Below are 23,478 nucleotides of genomic sequence, written 5' to 3'. Positions count from 1 at the left end.
ATGGGAATTATTGTTTCACGTGAGTCAAAAGTCCACTGGTGTATTCCTCCAGAGCTGGCTGAAACTGGAGTGATCCATTTTTCCAATAGTGCTGACTTCCACAATGGGAGAAGCATGCAAGGGTGAATCAGTCCTGCAATCAGCACTGGTACACAATTTGAGTAAAAAACGGTGTAGGTGAGAACAGGCAATTTAAAACTGGACGGAGAAATTCACAAAGTTGCTTTGAGTAGTATCTGTCACTTTGTTTCAGAGTATGATGTGCTCATTGGTATACGTGGACTGTGTACTTACTGAGAAAATTAGAATATGTTTTGTAACTTGTGTAATCCTTACCATAGAACCATAGAAAATTACAGCTCAGAAACAGGCCTTTTGGCCCTTGTCTGTGCCGAACCATTTTATGCCTAGTCCCACTGACCTGCACTTGGACCATATCCCTCCACACCCCTCTCATCCATGAACCCGCCCAAGTTTTTCTTAAATGTTAAAAGTGACCCCGCATTTACCACTTTATCTGGCAGCTCATTCCACACTCCCACCACTCTCTGCGTGAAGAAGCCCCCCCTAATATTCCCTTTAAACTTACAAATGTGTGCATCTGTAAAGGTTTAGCTGGGATGAAGGAGTAGTGCATTCTAGTTAATCTTGTTCTGTAAAGGTTTTATTTTGTTAAAAGTTAATTGGCAATCCTGCAATTCTGTTCATCTGCATTGCTAAACAAAATAAATGTTATGGTCTGTCGAGCCAGGGATCATCTGTGGGACCTGACCACCCAGTTGTAACATCTCCACTGGCCAGAGAAATGTAAAAGGTCTATGTGCATTTCCTTGGAATTTACTTTCTGTAGTCGGGGGCGTTTGCCTCTCTTTGGAGATAGCAAGATTCTTGTCGTTTTCTGAAGGCGAGAAATTCCTTTCGTGTGAGCTGTAGCTAGTCAGGCTTCAGCCTTTGTCCATTTTTTTAAAAAGTTTACAAAGTCAGCAGGATGTATGTATACATTTTTTCCTTCGTGTCTTCTGGGCATGACAATAGTTACGCTGGCACATTTTGATTAGAAACGAGCAGGGGAGACTTGAGTGGAGCATAAGGATGGGCATTGACTCATTGGACCAAATGGCTTTTTTTTTTGCTGCATACTCTGTGTAATAATATGTAAGGTAATTCACAAATTGCATCAAGTTGCTTACAATCTCTCTCCCTCATCTAACGTTATGTTTTTACATCTACACATATCTTTGTATCATTTGTGAACTTGTGTTTCTCAATGCTTTCATCCGAATCACTCCATGATGGCAGGGAACAATGTTCTCTATCACCAAAATCCTGTGGGACCTCACCAATCCCCACACAGCAAACAAAATAAAGACATGTTTATATGGCACATATCACAACCTCAACATATTGCAAAGATCTTTACAGCCAGTGAAGTACTTTTAAAGCAATGTGGGAAACGGGTGTTTCCTCAGTCATTATCGTCAGTCTTTGGAAATGAGGCTGATGCCTGTCAGGTTTTGCGCTTTTTTTTTCTGTTCAGGTAATTCAGCTGCACCAATAAGGCAAACATTTTTACCTTTCACAAAGCTATGCTGACTGCATGATTGCATTAAGATTTTCTAACCACTTCGCACACCCTTAGAGGAGAGGGCCCTAGAGCTGGTTGGAGAGGGGCAAGAGACAAAAGTGAGAACCCTCAACAAATCCAGCCATGGTACCAGCCATTCGTGAATTATATTTCTGCTATCCTTATACCTCTACTATGCACTAATGCCTTCACCCATCAGTCGACCAGCCCAGTCTATCCTCTTGACCTCTGGCGATAATAGGCCCAAACAGCTCAGAGAAAGAGATATCACAGCTCAGCATGGAAGAGGCATAACAACTGTCCCCCGCACCCTCCACCAGGGCAGATACTTGCACCTTGGTGAGCCATATTAGTGTGCAGGCTCTGGGTCACTCAGTGGTCAGCACCTCACTGCTGATGATCCACAGTAGGCGGAGGCAGGAATGTCCCAGGAATGCTGGAGGCCAGGACTCAGCTCAGCCCTATACAGATGATGTGCAGCTGGACTCGGTCATCTGGAGCTGCAAAGATAGAGTCACAAGTATCAGGAAGGGAGTTCATCATCCCACCTTGGATTGCGAGTTTGTCTGGAAGAGCCCCATCGCCTTCAGTCTGAGGAGATGTCACCGGCACTCTTGAGGCAACCAGGCCAGCACTGTAAAGGTAGTGTTCGCCGTGGAAACCTTACTGCATGACGTGCACTCCATGGTGGGGGATGAATGCATGGTGCAGGGCATGAACTGCATGGTGCAGGCACTTGTGGGCATCTACAAGTGTCAGTGCCAACAGACGGCATGACTTCTGGATCTCGCTGCAACTGCCCCTCTATCCCATGGAAAACCCCAGGGGTCCCAGACATCCACAGGAAGAAGATCATCCAGTGCATAGCCTAAGACCTTCCACCCAGGGGACCCTGGGGTGTCCAGACCATCTGACCCTCCCTCCACCCCACCCCTGTGACTTGACATATCACCAGTCCAGCACATCCAGGAAGGTGGCACACCCGTACTGCCGGAAAGCAGGTCGGGGCCCTCCAGGTCCTGGTCCTCCAGAGGGCGTCCACCAAGGTTATCTCCGACAACAGGGCATGGCAGACAGCTGACCACCTCTGCCTCAGCTCTGGATCCTGGAAAAGCACCTAGACGAAGTGGTAGGGTTAGGAACGTCCAGATATTATAGTCACACATGGGCACGGGTGATCAGCATGATGAGATAGTGACCACTGATGTAAGCTATGATGTAATGTGTTAAATATCACTTTATGCACCTTCCTAGAGCTGCCTCACTCCCATTTCATTCCTGTACGTACTGCCATCCTCCAGATCTATGCTGGATGCCAACCAACGGCACCTCCTCCATTGCCTTTCTGCGAGAATGCCAGTTGGATGGTTGAGCTTTCCTCACACATTCATGACAGTGATGCTGGTGTGATCCTGGTAACGAGGAGCATCATTTGGGCCGTGGGTATCTGTATCCTATCCATGAAAGGAGCACAGACAGGGCTGACTTTTTGCTGACTGTACACAGTTGAAGAAAGCCCACCCTGCATGGAGGGACCCATGCTAGGTGTCCACCCTGGCCTGGGCATCCCCAAAATGAGAAGCAATCAAGGTGCCCTGAGCTCTGCACCCTATTTGGATGGTGGCACTTGCTCAAGGCCCTTCCTCTGCCGCCTCCGGGGGTTCGCCATCAGGACCCTCCCTGATGTCTTCCTCACCTGAGGAGATGTGACAGTCTTCTGTGTACTCCTCACCCTGTTGCAGCACCAGGTTATGGAGTGCGCAGCGCACCACTTCACACCTCTGGGGCCTATACTGGAGGGCTCCCTTGACAGGTCTAGGCACCGGAACGGCATCTTGAGCTGACTATACGCTGCATCAATACGCAAGTTGTAACGTGTCCCAGCTGCACTCTGTGGCCTCTGCACAGGCATCATTAGCCAAATCCTGAGGGGGCATCCCTTGTCCCTGAGGAGCCAACACTAGCTGCTTTTCTCTCTCAAAGACCACCAGGACCTGAGAGTGACCAAGGATGTAGCTATCATGGATGCTGCCCAGGAGCCAGTCACACACCTGCAGGATGCACTTGGCACTGTCACAGATGGTCTGGACATTAAGGGAGTGGAATTCTTTGCGGTTCATGAATGGGGCACCATTACGCCATGGGGAGCATAGAGCATGCTCTGTTTCTGACTATAAGGGACCTACATTTATCTTCAATCTTTTGCTCCTAACATACCTAGAAACTTTTACAGTCAGTTTTTATGTTCCCTGCAAGCTTACTCCCATACTCCATCTGATTCTGGGAGGAGCCCAAACAGGCTGGTGATCCTGGCTGCAAAGCGACCAGGCCCTTTTGAAAGGGCGCCCTGATCTCTCGGTGCACTGGGAGACACATTGGGCTTGCACCGCGCCTAATGGTTTGAAGGTTCTTGGAGCTGGAGAATCCAGCATCGAATGTGCGAAGCACATTTAATTGCTAATCGGTGTCTGGTTTACAACAGTAGAAAAGGGAGCAGGACGATTATAAATCATTCAGCAGCAGGTGCAAAGCCCATTTTTTGGCCTGTATGCTATTTTCCGGGGTTGGTGCAATCTGCACCAGCCTTGGCAAGGCCAGCAAAATCACCCCCGCCCCCCCCCCAAGATCTTGGGACAACATAAGATTTGAAAGTGGAAATTATCTGGGATAAAAGGCATGAAATGCAGTACATGCCTTGGTAACCATTGCCCCACTATTTTTCACTGGGACAGACTTGCCTACATAAGCCAAATTGCTCATCTGTGTAGACCGTTCCCTCATCAGACAAGGTCTCTACAGATATTGGAGAAGATCCTGGCCAGACATGATATGCAAATGTGTGTAGTTCTGTTAAAGTTTGTGTGCATTACTTTGGAACATCTGTTTTGTTCATGTGTAGTCATCATTGTTGAATCCACCCTGAAATGGAAACTGGGCAAAATAGGAAGGGAGCCAGCGGAAGCAGCTCTTTGTGAATTAATCCACAGCCTTCTGCCTCCGATGAAAAGCCATGGATGACACCAAAACAAGAAGCCAAATGACCTGAGAACATTCCACAGAGGAAGGGGTGCACAAAGGAGTGCAAGTGGATGCGAAATGCTGAAATAGAAAAATGTGCCAGGAGCACAAGCATTAGCTCTGACAGGAAACCTGTTTAACTACTCGGATCACATATTGCTGCAGAATTGATGTAACCTCAGCCCAGAGATCACTTCCCAAGTTTTAATTGTACATCTCCAAGACATTTGACTTTACAAATCAGTGGTTTAGGAGTAGTTGCTACAGAAGCCACCGAAAAGTAAGCCCCTTGTTTTTTTTTCTGTACTGCTGTTGAGATTCACTCTTATTTGGCTTAAAATTACTTTCTACACTTTGAGAACTGTGACCAAAACACATTGAAATTACAATCGGTATGTATAATTGGCAGGAGCTAAATGGAATGAATTCCAGCAACAGAATTGGTTGATACTCTACCAATCAAGTTCATTGAGTTTTGAGATGAAATTAGAGTTCTCATACACTATTGTTGGATAGCAAGAAGAGGTTGTAATATCTTTTTTTTAAAATCCCCTGAAACCCTCTATCACTTTGTTACAAATTAAATTTTTTGCCCCGTGTTCTATAATTGAATGCTTTTATAAATATAATGTAATATTTGCTATGTTTACTACTGTCAATTTTTGTTACCAGCTAGCAAATTTGGAGCACTTGGATTGTTTTATTGTGCTGAATTGTGATGCCAACTATCCATTGGACCGTGGCTAATACTACTGTTACAGAAGAAGTTGCTCATTCAGGAGTTACATTTGTCTCTTCTCATCTGTTAGGTTGTTAGTAATCTAGTAGTTTGAAGTTCAATAATATGATATTTGTTGATAATTCCTATTGGGAATTTTAGCTTACTAAGGATAGGATGGAATGACTTTTATACAGTATCAGGTTTTCTAGGTTAATATGCTACAAAGTATACAGAACATTTTAATGTAGTAAGAAGTCTCACAACACCAGGTTAAAGTCCAACAGGTTTATTTGGTAACACGAGCTTTCGGAGCACTGCTCCTTCTTCAAGTGAATGGGGACTCAATGCACTCACCTGATGAAGGAGCAGCGCTCTGAAAGCTCGTGATACCAAATAAACCTGTTGGACTTCAACCTGGTGTTGTGAGACTTCTTACTGTGCCCACCCCAGTCCAATTCCTGCATCTCCACATCATAATGTAGACATAAGAAGTAGCAGTAGGCCCATGAACCTGTTCTGCCTTTCAATAAGATCATGGTTGATTTGATTGTGGTCTGAACTCCACTTTTCTGTCTGCTCCCCATAACTGTTGGCTCTCTTGCGGATCATAAATCTTTCTAACTCAATCTTGAATATATTCAATGGCCCAGCCTCCATTGCTGTCCTGAAAAGAGAATTTTAAAGATGAATGGCTCTCTGAGAAGAAATTCCTCCTCGTCTTCATTTGAAACTCTGCCTTCTTGTTCTAAGTTCCGCCATGAGGGGGAACATCTTTTCAGAATCATCCTGTCAACCCTCCTCGGAACTTTAAGTTTAAGTAAGATCATCTCACTTTCTTCAAAACTTCAATTAATATAAACCCAATCTGCTGAATCCTTCCATATAAAACAGTCCCTTAATCCCAGGGATCAACCAAGTGACCCATCTCTGAACTGCCTCCAATGTAAATATATCCCTCCTAGTTCTAGATTATCCCTAGTTCTAGAAACTTATACAACATCCTTTTAGTATCTATCTCTGCCAAGATCCCTCAGAACCTTGTATGTTTCAATATGATCATCTGTCAACCTTCTAAACTCCAATAAGTATTGATTCAACCTGATCAACTTTTCCTCAAGACAACCCCATCATGCCAAGAATAAGCCGAATGAACCTTCTCTGAACTGCCTCTATGGAAGCATATCCCAACTTAAATAAGGAGACCAAAACAATATACCTTAGATTCCTTGGAATGGCAATTAGTGGACATGTTAATTGGCATTTTAAAGGGGTCCGTTTCTTCAGATAGCATCAGTCTCCCTCTCAAATCTTCCCCCTCAAAAATCTGATCTATCTGTCCTCTCCAGTTCCCAACTCATTTCTAACCTCCATTTCTTTTAAGATTGTCACGTCTTAACAGCACCTGATTTTTCCAAAATGCATTGTTAGAATTCCTTGAGTATGGTTTCCACTTTCCTTTTAGTGTCAGTACTAACTTATCTTGAGTGGAGCGCCTTTATGATTGTCACTAAGGTGTTTTATTCGTCCTTGTCATTCTCGACTTATCCGTAGCATTAGACACAATCCTCGTTCCTTGCCTTTCCTCCACTGTCCAGCTTTGTGGGACTACCATTGCAAAGTTTAACTTTGACCTGAGTAAATGGAGCTTGCATATTTCCCTCTGTGGCTTCTCTTACCATCCCTCTAGTGTCTTGCCCCTCTCTATCACTGCTACTTCCTCCAGTTTTGTATGTGACTTTGCATTCTTCAGTCTTCCAGTTCTGACCGACCCTCCACCCCCCCGCTTCGCTCTTCATTGGTGGTGGTCCTTCTCTTACCTTGGGCTTTCTCTTTGGAAATCCCACCCCAAACCCCTTTACATTGCAATCTCTCTGCTTCTAAAAAAAAAAGCCCATCTTTTCAACTAAACTTGAGGTTAAAGTCCATAGTCTATCCTTCAATTTCCATAAATTAATTTTGCTTCCTTTTAGTTTCTGCAAAGCATTTTAGGTCATCTATGTTAAATGCACTTTATAAATGTAACCATTGGGAGAAATTTATTTTTATATAGTTGTTTGAGCATGTAATGTTTCGCCACAGGGAATGTTATATTTTTAAGGGAAAGTTGGGTATTTCTTTCAGAGGGGAGGCACAGGGCACTGAGATTCATTTTTAAAATGCTCTGGCAAAGAGTTGGCACAACCAACATGCCAAATGTGTTGTAAGTTTCTGTGATTCTAGAATTTCGTTATAGTTTGCACTTCTGCAAAGTATGCACTGCCAGCAATAGAGCATTGTAAGTTTTGCTAACTTAAATGCTTTATTCCATTCTCTGTTTCAGTTATCTACCTCGTGGTGTTCCATCTATCTTTTGTCATGTTTGTGTGGTCCTATTGGAAGACCATTTTTACATCCCCAGCCAATCCTTTAAAAGAGGTGAGTGCTGCATTGCCCGAGAACACTTGTCGATTCTGAGTGATTCTAATTTGAAAATTCAGGAAAATGTTAATTCTAATAAAGAAATAGAATGTAAAATATTAAATATGGGAATTTGACAGTAAACTGCAGCTGTCTGAATTTCAATAAAAATGTCAATTGCACCAAATTCTAACTCAATATTTCAGAGGTTAGGACTGACACCTAACCATTTGTCAATACGTATTTTCTTGCTGGAGTTGGTGAGTATTCAGTGATAATTCTTAAAAGAATGTATGTTGAGTCTGAGGTATTTTCTCTCATTCTCACTATTTCACCTTTGAAAATTACATAGGTATTATTAAAGCTTTTAATCACTCCTCACAGTTTGGGAATATTATTTTTTTGTGCTGTGTGGGCTGCAGGATCAGCCAGAAAACAACTCGCAGGGGGATTAATGGAGATTGCAAATTTGTTTGATTCTGCATGCTGTTCAGGACACATTAAAGCAGAGAGACTTCAGTACTGGCTGAGTTCTTCTATGACCTCAACTGTGACTGAAATGTTATAGTTTCTATACCCCTAATTACCAGCATCAGAAAGCACGTTAATGTAAATTTAATCTCTGGATTACTTTATAGGTTATCCAATATCAATTTTGTTTAATTCGGGGATCCAAGATGACAGTTTCTCTGAGATGGAGAGTAACCTTAAATGAAAAAGAAACCCAATGTGAGAGTCTTGATAAACAATACTTTTAACTTACCTAGGCAGATGGTTTGAAGATAAACTTCAGATATTCTTAACTTCGTTTAAGAATCCAAGGCCCACCAACTCTCTGAAAGAGCACCTTACCCAGGCCAGGTCCCCCTGCCCTAACCCCAAGCATTTACCATGGCTAATCCATCTTACTTAACATCTTTGGACACTAAGGGGCAATTTAGCATGGCCAATCCATCTAACCTCCACATCTTTGGACTGTGGGAAGAAACCCATGCAGACACTGGGAGAACGTGCAAGCTCTACACAGACAGTCACCCAAGGCTGGAATTGAACCTGGGTCCCTGGCACTGAGACAGCAAAGCTAAAGGAATGTGTGTTGTAACGAAGATGTTAAAGCGGCTACAGGAGGATTTGGACAGACTTGGTCAGTAGCAAGAACATGGCAGATGGAATATAATGTGGAAAAATGTGAGGTAATCCACTTTAGTAGAAGAAACAGATGTGCAGAGTATGTCCTAAATAGAAAGAAATTAGAAAGTGTAGGTGTACAAAAGGACCTGAGTGTTCTTGTCCATAAGTCACTGAAGGCTAACATGCAGGTGCAGTAAGCTATTAGGAAGGCTAATGGAATGTTTGCCTTTATTGCAAGAGGATTTGAGTACAGGAGTAGTGATGTCTTGCTTCAATTGTATAGAAGCTTGGTTAAACTGCACCTGGAGTAGTGTGTGCAGTTTTGGTCTCCTTACCTCATGATTGCTACAGAGAGACTGCAACAAAGGTTTATCAGTTTCAGGGATGACAGGACTGTCTTATAAGAGAGATTGAGCAAACAGGGCCTGTATTCTCTAAAATTTCGAAGAATGAGAGGTGATCTCATTGAAACCCACAAAATCCTTAAAGGAATAGACAGGGCAGATGCAAGTAAGAGGTTTCCCTTGGTTGGAGAGTCTAGAAGCAGGGGATACAATTTCACAATAAGGGGGATGTATGCTACTTAGGACTGAGATGAGGAGAAATTTCTTTACACAGAGGTTTATGAATCTTTGAAATTCTTTATTCCAGAGGGCTGTGGAAACTCAGAGTATGTTTAAAGTACAGATTGATAGGATTCTGATTAACATAAAAAGGGTTATGGGGATAGTGTGTGTAAAAGGCATTGAAATGTCTGATTAGCCATGATTTTATTGAATGGCAGAGCAGGCTTGAGGGGCACAAGGCCTACTCCTACTCTTATTTTCTATGTTTCTATGCTTTCCCACAGCAATAAGTCAACCATCAGGTGGTTTAATATATTGAGATTTCTGATGTCCACTAACAAATGGGAAGTTTACTTATTCCATGGGGACTTTATTTGCAGTTGAATTCACAATACTGCTGAAGAGGAGGCAAAATGGTGTGAACAATATTACATTTTCTGAAAGGATATCAGCCTTCATCAGCGTCTAATGGGTGTAATGCATTTTACATATTTTGATTTTTTTTCCTGAAATCTGCTGCTCTCTGCAGCCAGGTTCACGTAAAAATAACAGATGGCTGCAAATGTTAATTAGATATGAGAGAAGAAGCAGCAAGGTAAAAGGTGATGCCAAATGAAATCCAAGACCTACAGCACTAGAGATCTCTGATTTTTTTGTGCTGTTGTGAAAGCCTTGATATTTAAAGTCAATTCTCTGCCAAAGGTCTGAAGTGGTGACTTGCTGTTTCTAAATATCTTATTTAGCTAATCTTTGGCATGGAATGTCTAAATATCTTATTTAGCTAATGCAACCTTTGGCATGCAATGATTCATTGTAAAGTGTATTTCAGTTTACTTAAACAATCAAATTATCTCTGATCAGTCATTGTTCCTTGAAAATGACATTGCATTATAGTGTGATATATAGGATTTGACTTGAGTAAGATTGCATATGTTGTTGAAGTATTTTATTGCATGTAATTTTCAAGTTGTTTTAATTCATTGAGTGTTAAGAGCTTTTAATGGCAGAAAGCATGCATATTTTATAAGCTTGCAGAAGACATAACAAACATAATACTGTTTAACTTGACTCTGAGAGCTCAAAAGAACGCACATTTCAATCAGTTTAGTTTTCTTTTTCTTGATAGGAACAAGAGTAGGTTATTCACATTGAGGGTACCCTTCATTGTGTTGTGTGGCACTACCACCATGCTAAATGGGCTAGATTTTGAAACGATCTGGCAACTCGACTCAGCATCCACAAGGCAGTGGGCCATTAGCAACTGCAGAATTGTACTCGACCACAATCTGTAACCTCATGGCCCAGTATATCTCTGACTTTGCCATTGCTACCAAGGCAGGGAAGCAACCCTAGTTCAGTGAAGGGTGCAGGAGGACATGAGGAGCAACAATCGGTATATATAAAAATGAGGTGTCAACATGGTGAAGCTACAACACAGAGCTACTTGCATGCCAAACTGCATAAGCAGCAAGTAATAAACAGAGCTTAGCAATTCCACAACCAACAGATCAGATCTAGGCTCTGCAGTCCTTCCAGTCGTGAATGGCGGTGGACAGCTAAGCAACTCGCTGGAGGAGGTGGCTCCACAAATATCCCCATCCTCAATAATGGAGGAGCCCAGCACATCAGTGCAAAAGATAAGGTTGAAACATTCGCAACAATCTTTAGCCGAAAGTGTCAATTGGATGATCTATCTCGGCCTCCTCTGGAGGTCTCCAACATCATAGATGTCATTCTTCAGTCAATTCAATTCACTCCACTTGCTATCAAGAAACGGCTGAAGGCAATGGAAAATAAAATGGCTATGGACCCTGACGATGACAATAGTACTGAAGAGATATGGTCCAGAACTTGCCATGCCCCTAGCCAAGCTGTTCCAATACAGCTACAGCACTGACGTCTACCCAGCAATGTGAAAAATTGCCCAGGAATGTCTTGTACATGAGAAACAGGACAAATCCAACCCAGCCAATTACTACCACATCAATCTACTCTCGATCATCAGTAAAGTGATGGAAGGGGTCATCAACAGTGCTATCAAACAACAATTCCTTAGCAATAACCTGCTCACTGATGCTCGGTGTGGGTTCTCCCAGCGTCACTCAGCTCCTGATCTCATTACAGCTTTGGTTCATATGTGGATAAAAGAGCTGAATTCCAAAGGTGAGAGTTATTGCTCTTGACATCAAGGCAGCATCTGACTGTGTGACATCAAGGCATCCTAGCTAAACTGGAGTGAATCGGGCGGGGCGGGGGGGTCTCTCTCTCTCCTGTTTGGAATTAATACATGGCACAAAGATGGTTGGAGATCTCAGTTCCAGGACATCACTGCAGGAGGTCCTCCAGGTAGTGTCCTGGGCCCAGTCATGCTTCATCAATGACCTTTCTTCCATCATAAGGTCAGAAGTGCAGATGTTGGTTGTTAACTGCACAATGTTCAGCACCATTGGTGACTCCTCATATACTGAAGCAGTCAGTGTCCAAATGCAGCAAGACCTGGACAATATCCAGGCTTGGGCTGGCAAGTGACATTCCTGCAACACAAGTGCCAGACAATGATCATCCCCAACAAGAGAGAATCTAACCTTCTCCCCTTCAATGACATTACCACCACTGAATCCACCACTATCAACATCCTGGGGGCTACTGCTGAATACTGTTGCTACAAGAGCAGTTCAGAGACTGGGAATCCTGTGACTAGTAACTCACCTCCTGACTCCCTAAGTCTGTCCGCCATCTACAAGGCATAAGTCAGCGTGATGGAATACTCTCCACTTGCCTGGATGAGTGCAACTCCAACAACACTGAAGAGGCTCAGTGCCATCTAGGACAAAGCAGCCCACTTGATTGGTACCCCTTGCACATCCCTTAATTAATGCCAGTACATCACCTGTGCTTTAATCCCATGTGCTTTAATTTTGCTAACTAACCACGTTTGGAGGCTTTGTCAAAAGCCTGCTGCTACTCCCAAGTATAAACTATGTCCACTGACTACCCTTTTATCAATTTTGTTAGTAACACCTTCAAAAGTAACTCCAACAGGTTCATTAAAACATGATTTTCCATTCATAATTCCATGTTCACTGTTCACAATCAGATCATTATTATCCAAGTGTCCATTTATCACATCCTTTCTAATAGATTTAAGCACTTTCCCTGCTAATGCAAAGCTAGCAGTTCTGTATTTCCTTGTTTTCTCATTCCCTACTTAAATTTGTTGCCTTCCAATCTGCAGCAAACATTCCAAAATCTATACAATTTTGAAAGATGATCATCAAAGCATCCATGATTGACATAGTCGCCTCTTTCGGTGGCACAGTGATTAGTACTGCTACCTCTCAGTGCCAGGGACCCGGATTCAATTCATAGAACAGTACAGCACAGAACAGGCCCTTCGGCCCACGATGTTGTGCCGAGCTTTATCTGAAACCAAGATCAAGCTATCCCACTCCCTATCATCCTGGTGTGCTCCATGTGCCTATCCAATAACCGCTTAAATGTTCCTAAAGTGTCTGACTCCACTATCACTGCAGGCAGTCCATTCCACACCCCAACCACTCTCTGCGTAAAGAACCTACCTCTGATATCCTTCCTATATCTCCCACCATGAACCCTATAGTTATGCCCCCTTGTAATAGCTCCATCCACCTGAGGAAATAGTCTTTAAACGTTCACTCTATCTATCCCTTTCCTCATTTTATACACCTCTATTAAGTCTCCCCTCAACCTCCTCCACTCCAGAGAGAACAGCCCTAGCTCCCTCAACCTTTCCTCATAAGACCTACCCTCCAAACCAGGCAGTATCCTGGTAAATCTCCTTTACACTCTTTCCAGCGCTTCCACGTCCTTCTTATAGTGAGGTGACCAGAACTGCACACAATATTCCAAATGTGGTCTCACCAAGGTCCTGTACAGTTGCAGCATAACCCCACGGCTCTTAAACTCCAACCCCCTATTAATAAAAGCTAACACACTATAGGCCTTCTTCACAGCTCTATCCACTTGAGTGGCAACCTTTAGAGATCTGTGGATATGGACCCCAAGATCTCTCTGTTCCTCCACAGTCTTCAGAACCCTACCTTTGACCCTGTAATCCACATTTAAATTAGTCCTACCAAAATGAATCACCTCACATTTATCAGGGTTAAACTCCATTTGCCATTTTTCAGCCCAGCTTTGCATCCTATCTATGTCTCTCAGCAGCCTATTCCAACCTATCTGTCTGTTTGGAGTTTGCACGTTCTCCCTGTGTCTGCGTGGGTTTCCTCCAGGTGCTCCGATATCCTCGCACAATCCGGAGATGTGCAGATTAGGTTGATTGACCATGCCAAATTGCCCTTTAGTGTCAGGGGGATTAGCAGGGTAAATACGTGGGGGTACGGGCAGGCTTGATGGGCCAAATGGCCGCCTCTGCACTGTAGGGATTCTATGATTCTTTCAACATTCTGGGATGCAGAATATTAGATCCGGGAGACTTATCAACCTTCAGTACCATTAATTTCTCCAATACAACCCTCTTACTACTACAAATTTCCTTCAGTTCATTATTCTCTCAACTTAGATCTCTGAGTTTTGGCATGCTTGGTTATTTGCTTCTGTGAAATCATTCTTGTGTAATTTCCAGCATGACCTTTTCTTTTCCACTCTGTTGTTTATTTTTCCCACCTGTGTAAGTTTTATTTTAGTCATAATGGCCATATTTCTCTTATCCTTATCACATCTGACTTGTGTTTGACACTCCTAATCACTGTAGCTGTTAAAAGCTGTACCATGTGCTCACAGAAATTGTAAGGCATAAAATAAACTAATTCCAGTGATTTACCCTTGGGAGGTGTGTGTTTATTTTGCTGAATAATTTTAGGAAGAAAATTTGTCGCAAAATCTAAAATGTTGATCACTGTTAAAGGTGTGAAGACAGTGATTGAAATTGTTGCTTTCTTGTATGTAACTAAGATGAAGTTTTAAAACTAAAATCTAAATATTCTGTATTTTGGCAGAGCAGATGTATTTTTAGTATAATTTAGTCCAAAAAGCTTTTTTCATTATTAGAATTAAACTGTAGACTATTTTGAAATTCGGTGGTACCTTTCATCCTCCCGTCCTGCTCTCTCCGAATTGTTTGCCACCTGTGTAGAAAAATTGTTTAAAAGATTAACATTGCTTTACTTTGCATCTTTGTGGACACCTTAAGTAGGATATCAAGACCATGGAAAGAAAGAGATTCACTGTAGTAATATGTGGGAAAGGAAACTGTAATTCTGAATAAAAATGAGAAAAAAATGCCTTTTTTGTTGGTGCAAACAAGGTATAGAAGAACTTTTGATAGAACTGTTCAGACTTGTTAAGTTTAAAAACTTGTTTGTAAGGAAATTGGAGAAAAGCTGTTTCCAGTGGTAAGAGTTGTTAACTAAAGGACATTTGTTTAAGTCACCTTCTACTCCGCCTCCCCCACTCCCCAAAGAGAGAGGATAAACTAGAAGATTTTATTTCTAATCAGAGCTATTAAGAAATTGAGTAATCTTCCAGAAACTATGGTGGAAATGGAATTCATTGTTATTAAATGGAAAGTGGATAAATATTTGAAAAGTATTAGATGGGTATGAAAAAAGTGGAGAATTGGGACTGTGGATAACTTTTTACTTGTGTTGAATGGCATCCTGTGTGGTAAAATTTTGTAATCGTTGCAATTGTTTGAATGTTGCTTTGTACCTGTTTGAATTAAGGATTTATTTGTGGTTCTGTGTGCCTTAGCCTCCCTTGAGATTGCAGCAACCAGTACTGCTGCATCATTATGTACAAACAAATTAAAATTGGCCTGGCTGATTTCACCTTCAATTAACCCATCATCCACAGCCTCTGCCGAGAGTTGCAAATTTCCACTACTTCAATGTTTTTTTTAAAAAATCTCCTTCATTTCACTCCTAAACGACTAGCTCTGATTTTAAAATGGTCTCCTCCTTTCCTGGAATTCCTGCCAGTGAAAATACATTCTCTGTATAGACCCTGTCAAATTCCTTTATCATTTAAACACCTGTGCACTAGCTTCTGGTAATTAGTGTAAATGGACAACTGGCTCGGTTGGAAATTAAGCGCTTTTGCTCAATTGAAAAACGAATCCTACACTAGATTTTCTTGTGACTTCGTATATTAAGATCTGCTCAGCTTCTTGAAAAGGCTTTGAGCCTATGCCAGTTGCTTCAGCTCCAGTTAATTCACCCTCACCAAGTAAAATTGGCTGATGTAGTTTTGTAACAGATTTTCATGCAATACGGTAGGGAAATAAGTAAAATTTTACTTAGTCATAAGATTTTGATTTATGTCCATTTTTGTTTCCTGTTTTCAATGTCTTCTATCCTTAACTGAGCAGATGGGAAGGGAGTGCTTTCCAGGCTTCTGCCACTTTTGAACCATCTGCTAGTGTGTGCATAAAACCTGGTGACTCATGGTTCTTTTTCTTCCGCTCCTCCCACTCCAGCGAGGATCCATCTGTCTTTCATTCAATTCCTGGTAGTTTAAAGTTAGGAAGTTGTCATATGGGAAGGTGGCATTGGAATCTAGGTCCTTCCTATCTGTAGTGAAGTTTGTTAAAACATGTTTTTACTATTCTTCAATATTCTAAAACCAGAGTAATAATGAAAAGCTTCACTAAAGTTTATATATGTAAACTTATTTTAATAAATAAATTTAGTAAATTACGGAAAAGTTGCAATGGGATGTAAATTCTTATAAATATTTAGATTGTATCATACTTAATTTTCTTTTGACAACTACTCTGGTATGTTCATAACTTTCTGCAACTGTCCTGCATTTCAAAAAATATAAAAATAAAAATTGACCCAAAAATATAGGTCATGCAAAAATAATTTATGTCTGGCATCATGTAAAATTTTAGAAATATGAAAATATTATCTAGCGCAGGTAGCTGTTGTGATCACAACAATGGAAACTAGTACCATGGGTATGTGTTGGGGAGCTGGCCCAAAGCCTAAATAGGCACACAATTAGGAGATGTAGTGGATGAAGAGTGGAGTATAGGTGGGAGATGGTGTAATGGAAAAGCAGGAGGAAGAGGGAAAATAGGGCACTAATCTCTTCTAAACTAGCAGTTAAAGTTCTGCATTAGTTAAGTAGAGAAATGGTTGAGAAGTAAAGTGGATGAGGAAATAGCAAAACGTTTTAATTTCTTTTTGGCAATGTGGCACCAGCCCAAGCTTGCTATCGTAGCCATTAATCAATTTTGTGCAATGATAAATAAAGCTGCAGTTTTTCCAAAAAACAACTTATTGCGGAGAGAAAGAATGTTTGATTTGATACTGTAGTCTCATGATATGTCAGGTCAATTAATTTATGTTTGTGTAGCATAATATATACATTAGGGGCCCTACAAATGGGAGTGAAACCAAGATTGTGGTTTGGATTTTGCTGTTGTAATTATGACACATCTATCAACTTTTGCTGTCATTGCAACTGCAAAACTGCCAGCAGCCTCTGGCAGTGAAATGCAGAAATCCTGATGTTGCTGTCGGTGATCTATGTAGTGCTGTTGAAGCTCCCATTTCTGAATTTTGTGAAATCGCTCTTAATGATATGAACTTCCACTTTAATGCTGCTGGTCTCACTATTAAAAACCCTGAAAATGGTACTCTTGGTGTACAAAGCCAAAGTTACTGCTAAATAATCTTTCTGGCAAATTAGAAATGAAGTCTACATATTTGTGGATTGTCAAATTTCATCCTTCTGATAAAAATCCAGAGATTTTAATTTTTGAAAAGTTTGACGTTTCAACTTCGACCGTAAACCCATATGTACAATATGTCTCAATCTGTATTTCACTATCTAATTTAAAATGTGAGGAAAATTGGTGATTTTTACTTCCTGGTTTGCTGCCTGGAAGAATTCTACAATGCAATTAGCTGCTTAGCCTACTTGATAACATCACTGTTGCTGGACACAGGAACAATGTAATATCAAGGAAGAGGAAATAAATGCCACAGAGAGAGCTAGTTTTTTGTGAGCAGTTTTGTTTGAGGTCAGTGGTGAGTGCCCTCTGACTTCAGTACAAACTGCGAGGTCCAGGCCACTGTGACCAAGTAGCATGCAGAAAGATTATGGATAAGATAATAAGTGGTAAGGCTGCAAAAGAAGGGATGGAGAAGTGGAATAAAGCACTATGTTCTAATGTTGTTCATAGCTGAATAGTGTAGCATGCTTGTTGACATTCATAATCTAGTCTGTGATGGAATAATATTCTGATGCTCTGCAGCTGACCTTGCGTCTCTCTTCCTGTATAAACTTCAGTACATCCAAAATTTTGCTGCCCCTATCCTAACTCGCATCAAGTTCTGTTCACCCATGATCACTGTGTTTATTGACCTACATTAACTTCTGTTTCAGCCAAACTTCAAGTTTAAAATTCTCCTCTTTGCATGTAAATGCCTTGATTCCACCCTCTCTATCACTATAACTTCTTCATGCCCTACAGCCCTCTGAGAATTCTGTGTTCCCCCAATTCTGGGCTCCTGTGCACCCACAATACCTATAGTACTGGCTCTGCCTCAACTCCCGGCTTGGGTCACTGTCTGTGTGGAGTTTGCACATTCTCCTCGTATCTGCGTGGGTTTCCTCCAGGTGCTCCGGTTTCCTCCCACAGTCCAAAGATGTGCGGGTTAGGTTGATTGGCCAGGTTAAAAATTGCCCCTTAGAGTCCTGAGATGCGTAGGTTAGAGGGATTAGCGGGTACATATGTGGGGGTAGGGCCTGGGTGGGATTGTGTTCGGTGCAGACTCGATGGGCCGAATGGCCTCCTTCTGCACTGTAGGATTTCTATGATTTCTATGAACTGAATATTGCGTCCAGCACTGGGTGTCACACTTTAAGAAGGATGTGAAGGCATTAGAGAGAGTGCAGAAAAGATTCACGAGAATGATTCCCGGGAAGTTACAAAGATTGGAGAAGTAGGGACAGTTCCCCTCTGAGAGGAAATTTGATGAAGTATTTAAAATCGTAAGATGTCTGGGCAGAGTAGGTAAGGGAAATCTGTTCCCATTATTGGAAAGATCGAGAACCAGAGAGCATAAATTTAAGATAATTGGCAAAAGAAGCAGTAGCAATAACTTTTTTATGCAGCGAATGGTTAGGATGGAATGCACTACCTGAGAATGTTGTGGAGGCAGGTTCAATCAAAGCATTCAAGAGGGAATTGGATTATTATCTGAAAAGGCAGAATGTGCAAGGCCATGGGGAGAATGCAGGGGAATGGCACTAGGTAAATTGCTCCTTCAGAAAGCCACTATAGAAATGATGGGCCAGTTGGCTCCCTTCTGTGTTATAACCATTCTGTGATTCTGCAATTTTCTTCAGCTACCACCGGCATTCCTGATATCAGCAATCTAATCTGTAAGCTCTAACTCCCTTAGTAAATCCCTCCTTTATGCCTGTCTCAGCTCCTTTTATGATGTTACTTAAAACCTATCTCTGACCAAGCTTTTGTTCCTGATATCTCCTCATGTGGTTTGGGGTCAAATTTTGTCTGGTTTATGCTCCCATATAGCATTAAAACACTATATAAATCCATATTGCTGTTGATGAGTTTCAGATCTGAGTAGCGCTGGACATCCCCTATCATGGAACTAATCTAGTTAAATATTTTGAGCTCGCTAGAATGGCAAATGTGGCAGTGTCAATGAATGTTGTTTGAGAGGTAGGAACCTGTCAGAAGGTGGGGTTTAAAGGATTTATCCTGAGATGTGTTCCCCATGGATCTGTACTGCGGTCTTAACTTTTCAAAATATATGTTAATGACTTGGACTTGTCCAAGTTTGCAGATGACAGTAAATTGGGAACCACAGTAAAATGTATGAACTTAAACCGGATGTTGCTTTGGAAAATAGATGGACAAAACTGTGGCAAATGAGACTCAATGGGTGGGATTTTCCGGCCACACTCGCCCCGAAACTGGAAAATCCCGCTGAAGGTTGACGGACCTTTCCATGGTCCACTCCTTGCCCGCTACGATTCCCGTGGCAGGCGGAATGGGAAAATTCGCCTCAATGTGAGGTTATTCACCTTGGATCTGAGGAAAATCATCATTTCTTATTGTCAAGAGAGGAATGAAGAACTTGGTGCACAGATACAGAAAATAATCAAATAAAGCCAATGGAATGTTGACCTTTAATCTCAGAGGATGGAATTCATGGGAGGAAATAATCCTTCAGTTGTGTGGAGCCTTGGCAAAACACATCTGGAGCACTGCATTCTGTTTTGGGCACAAATGTTAGGAAAGTTATATTACCTTGTTGCAGTGCAGAATAAAGGGTTTGATAATGAAGGCAGGTTGCATAAAATGGCTTGTATTCCCTTGGGTTTTGAGGGTTAATCTAATTGTGGTGCTGAAAATATAAGAAGGATCTGGTAGGATAGATACAGAGCAACTATGGTGGGCGAATCAGTAATGAAGGGACATGACCTAATGATTATTATACCCCAATTTTCTGATTGCAGGTGTGTCATACAGCAACTTTGCAGGGGATGGGTTGGTATTGGTACTGTTTATTATAGTTTTATATGTACTTTATATTCACTGTTAGGAGCAGACCATTTAAATGCATTCCCTGCCGTGCAGCAAAACAAATTGGAGAGCCGAAGGGCCTGTTCCTGTGCTGTTCTTTGTAGTGAGCTTTACTCACCATGATCATGCTTTGTTGTTGTTGCAAATCACTGTCATTCAGTGACAGTGAAATCCTAACAAGAAAGGTCAACTCGGCGATGTTGTGGCTTTGAAGTACGGAAATTGTAGGTCTGTGAATCACGTTGACTTGGTGTGTACTAATTGCTTAATCCACAAGAGTGGTCATTTAGATAATAAAGGGTCTGAGTTACACAGTTTTCCTGTAATTTGCAAATTAGAAAAGCAAGAGACTACACCCTTCAAACCAGTGGAAAAAAATGTTGCCAGGAAATTATTAAGACATGCACAGCAAGACTCGGGTTTTAGTAACACCAGTACTCCCTGAAACACTGCAGTATTATTTAGGTTGTTTCACGTTATGAGCTGCAAAAACACGGTTGCACAAATACCTGTTATGGGAGCAGGTCTTGCTCCTGCCTTGCCTTTCAGATCTTCACATATGTGTTCTCTCGAGCAACTATTGCAGTGTGCCAACATATGTTTTGGTTCATTTAGAACTGGTGCAGATTCAGATTAAAATTTAGAAAAATTGAAATTGTGCATAGCCTATTTGATAAAATTGTGGCTGTAAAATGCTTCGGAATGTTCTGCAACCATGAAAGGCACTATATAAATGCAAACCTTTCTTTTCGTTAAATGTTGACTGAGTTATAAAACTGAACTTTGGAAGTGCTTTATTCAGAATTCCTTTTATGTCCTCATGGAAAGAATCTTCAATATGCAACTGATTTAATGGATCTGATGGTTAATTTGGCGATTCTTGACTACAGTCCCTGATAGATATCATCTCTGCTGAAGTGTTTTTATCTCCACTTGAACTTCACAGAGAAAAGAAGCTGTCTTTCATTTATGCAGTAAGCTACAGCTGATTTCTGTTCAGTGTCTGTGGGGTTTACGGCTGGATCTCTGAACATTTAATAGCTGTGCTTTTAACATTTGAAGATTTTCTTGAAAAATTGATATTGAGCCATTATTTGCACCAGTTCGCATGCAAACTCTTGTAACCACTCTGGACATATTAAGTCAGTTTGGGGTGTTTACAAGGCCAATGAGGGGGCACTCTCTGAACATCAGTGGTAAATTGGTGAATCCAGGAAAAAACGTTCAGGGTCCTGATATTGATCCTTTGGGGGAACGAAAACGGGGAACATATCCTCCATTTTTTACACCAGCAGGTTGTGAACCATGCATCTGTATGCCTTGGAGAGGCAGAACACTTCATTATTCTATTTAGATCAGACTCTCATCGTTTGCATTAACCTGATTTTAAATTTTGGTATTGCTAGTCTGGTATCCCAGAGTTTGGGAAAGGGGCAGAAAGATGAAGGCAGGAACTGCAGTCTCCTGAAGGTAAGTAGTTTTATAGCACTCCTTGTAGGCCAAGAGGTGCTCCTCTTGGTTTCTCAAATACATCTACAACCTCCCTTCTGCCGAATGTAGCCTCTCTCTCACCTCCGCCACAATCACCAAGCTGAAGCCTTCCCTGCAATTGAGATTTGCAAACAACCCTCAGTTTAAACCTGCTCCACACTCATGATTGCTAATCCCCTCCGCAATTGAAGCCTATTCCTAACATAGAGATTGCCAGGAACCATCCACAAGCAATTTCGGCTGTGGCATCCTAGAATTGGTTTACTTGTCTGGCAGGTAACAGCTTGTCAAATTATTTTTTTATTCATTCATGGGATGTGGGCATTGCTGGCTGGGTCAGCATTTATTGCCCATCCCTGAGGTTCTTTAAGAGTCAACCGCTGCTTTGGGTCTGGAGTATATATAAGGACGGCAGATTTCCTTAAAAGACATTAGTGAACCAGATGGGTTTTTCCAACAATTGACATTGGTTTCATTGTCATCATTAGACTTTTAATTACAGATTTTTAAATTAAATTCAAATTTCATCATCTGCCACAGTGGGATTCGAACTTATGTCCCCAGAGCATTATTCTGGGTCTTTGGATTACTAATCCAGCAACAATACCACTATGCCACTGCCTTCCCTAAATTGCCGGAAACAGTTTTTTAAAAAAACAATTTATGTTTTGCCATTAAATTCGAGTGAACCTCCATATCTCTGGCTTAGTCAGGACTTCCCCATTCCTCCATCTTCCTCTAAATATTAGGGCCTGTATCTCCTGCCTTCAGATGAATGTAAATTGATAGATTTCATTTTAGCAATGCAAGAGAAGTTATGGTGCCACTGAAATTTAAAAAATAAAATCTGTACCAATCTTAAGCAGGATGGGTTTGGAATTTGCCTTTTTTCCAGGCCTGGTTTTTAACAAAATAGGAGGTTTCTTCCATATGAAAATTATTTTTTTTCTTATTACATTACTGCAAAATGTATTTTGTAAGCATTGAACACTATCATAAAAGTATGAAATACATCACTTTTAAAAAAAATGTATTTTGGGGTTTAAGGGAAACTGTGCCTAAACACGAGTTGTGATTTTTCCACCTATTCGAAGAAGCAGCAGAACTGCATCAGAATAGTAGTCTAGAAATTGGATTGTGTTTAAAACTGGGTGCAATTCTGTTTAATTACAGATTTTATTGAATTCAAATTTCACCATCTGCCACAGTGGGATTCGAACTTGTGTCCCCAGAGCATTATCCTGGGTTTTTGGATTACTAATCCGATTACTAATCTGTTTTTTAAAAAAAACCCATTTCCTGCATTCTCCAAGGCGGCCTTCACAACACACGACAGCGCAGAGTCGCTGAGCAGAGACTGATAGCCAGGTTCCGCACACATGAGGACGGCCTCAACCGGGATCTTGGGTTCATGTCCACAACTTGCCTGGACTTGCAAAGTCTCACTGGCTGTCCTGTCTGGAGACAATACACATCTCTTTAATCTGTGCTAATGCTCTCTCCACTCACATTGTCTGTACCTTTAAGACTTGATTAGCTGTAAAGACTCTCATTCCAATCATTATTCAGTAAATTGAGTTTGTGTCTTTATATGCCCTGTTTGTAAACAGAACTCCCACTCACCTGATGAAGGAGCAGTGCTCTGAAAGCTAGTGGCGTTTGCTACCAAATAAACCTGTTGGACTTTAACCTGGTGTTGTTAGACTCCTTACTGTGCAATTCTGTTGCCAGGACCATGACAAATTGCCTCATGATTGAAAAGTATTGGATGCATGAGCAAGATCAAACAGCTCAACATGCCAGTTGAAGTCTTTGAGTGAGAGGGCAGGGATAGTTTAATGTTGAGCCAGAAGGAGCACTTCTACTCCTTCTGGGTGCACAATAAGCTATATCATAAAAGGAAACTTACCTTTTGATACTAGTTTTAAGCAGTCTAGAAACCCAGGGTCAAGAATTCAAATCCCAGTTGTGATCATGAATTCAGTAATGTTGTACTTTGTGG

The 23,478-nt window shown here is 41.5% G+C and overlaps 1 protein-coding gene across 2 annotated transcripts in view; it reads left to right on the top strand.

Annotated features, from left to right (window-relative positions):
* The window catches only part of LOC144499744 (palmitoyltransferase ZDHHC20-B-like), a 100,916-nt gene that overhangs the window by 18,577 nt on the left and 58,861 nt on the right, over positions 1-23,478 (top strand). For both annotated transcript variants that reach the window (XM_078222126.1, XM_078222125.1), the window contains exon 3: positions 7,645-7,739. In XM_078222126.1, coding sequence (XP_078078252.1) covers positions 7,680-7,739 — 60 coding nt within the window. In that variant the 5' untranslated portion in view covers positions 7,645-7,679. The remainder of the gene's footprint in view (positions 1-7,644; positions 7,740-23,478) is intronic.

Source organism: Mustelus asterias, chromosome 10 (assembly GCF_964213995.1).
Source record: "Mustelus asterias chromosome 10, sMusAst1.hap1.1, whole genome shotgun sequence".
Lineage (NCBI taxonomy): Eukaryota > Metazoa > Chordata > Chondrichthyes > Carcharhiniformes > Triakidae > Mustelus > Mustelus asterias.
This window is presented reverse-complemented; position numbering and strand designations above follow the sequence as displayed.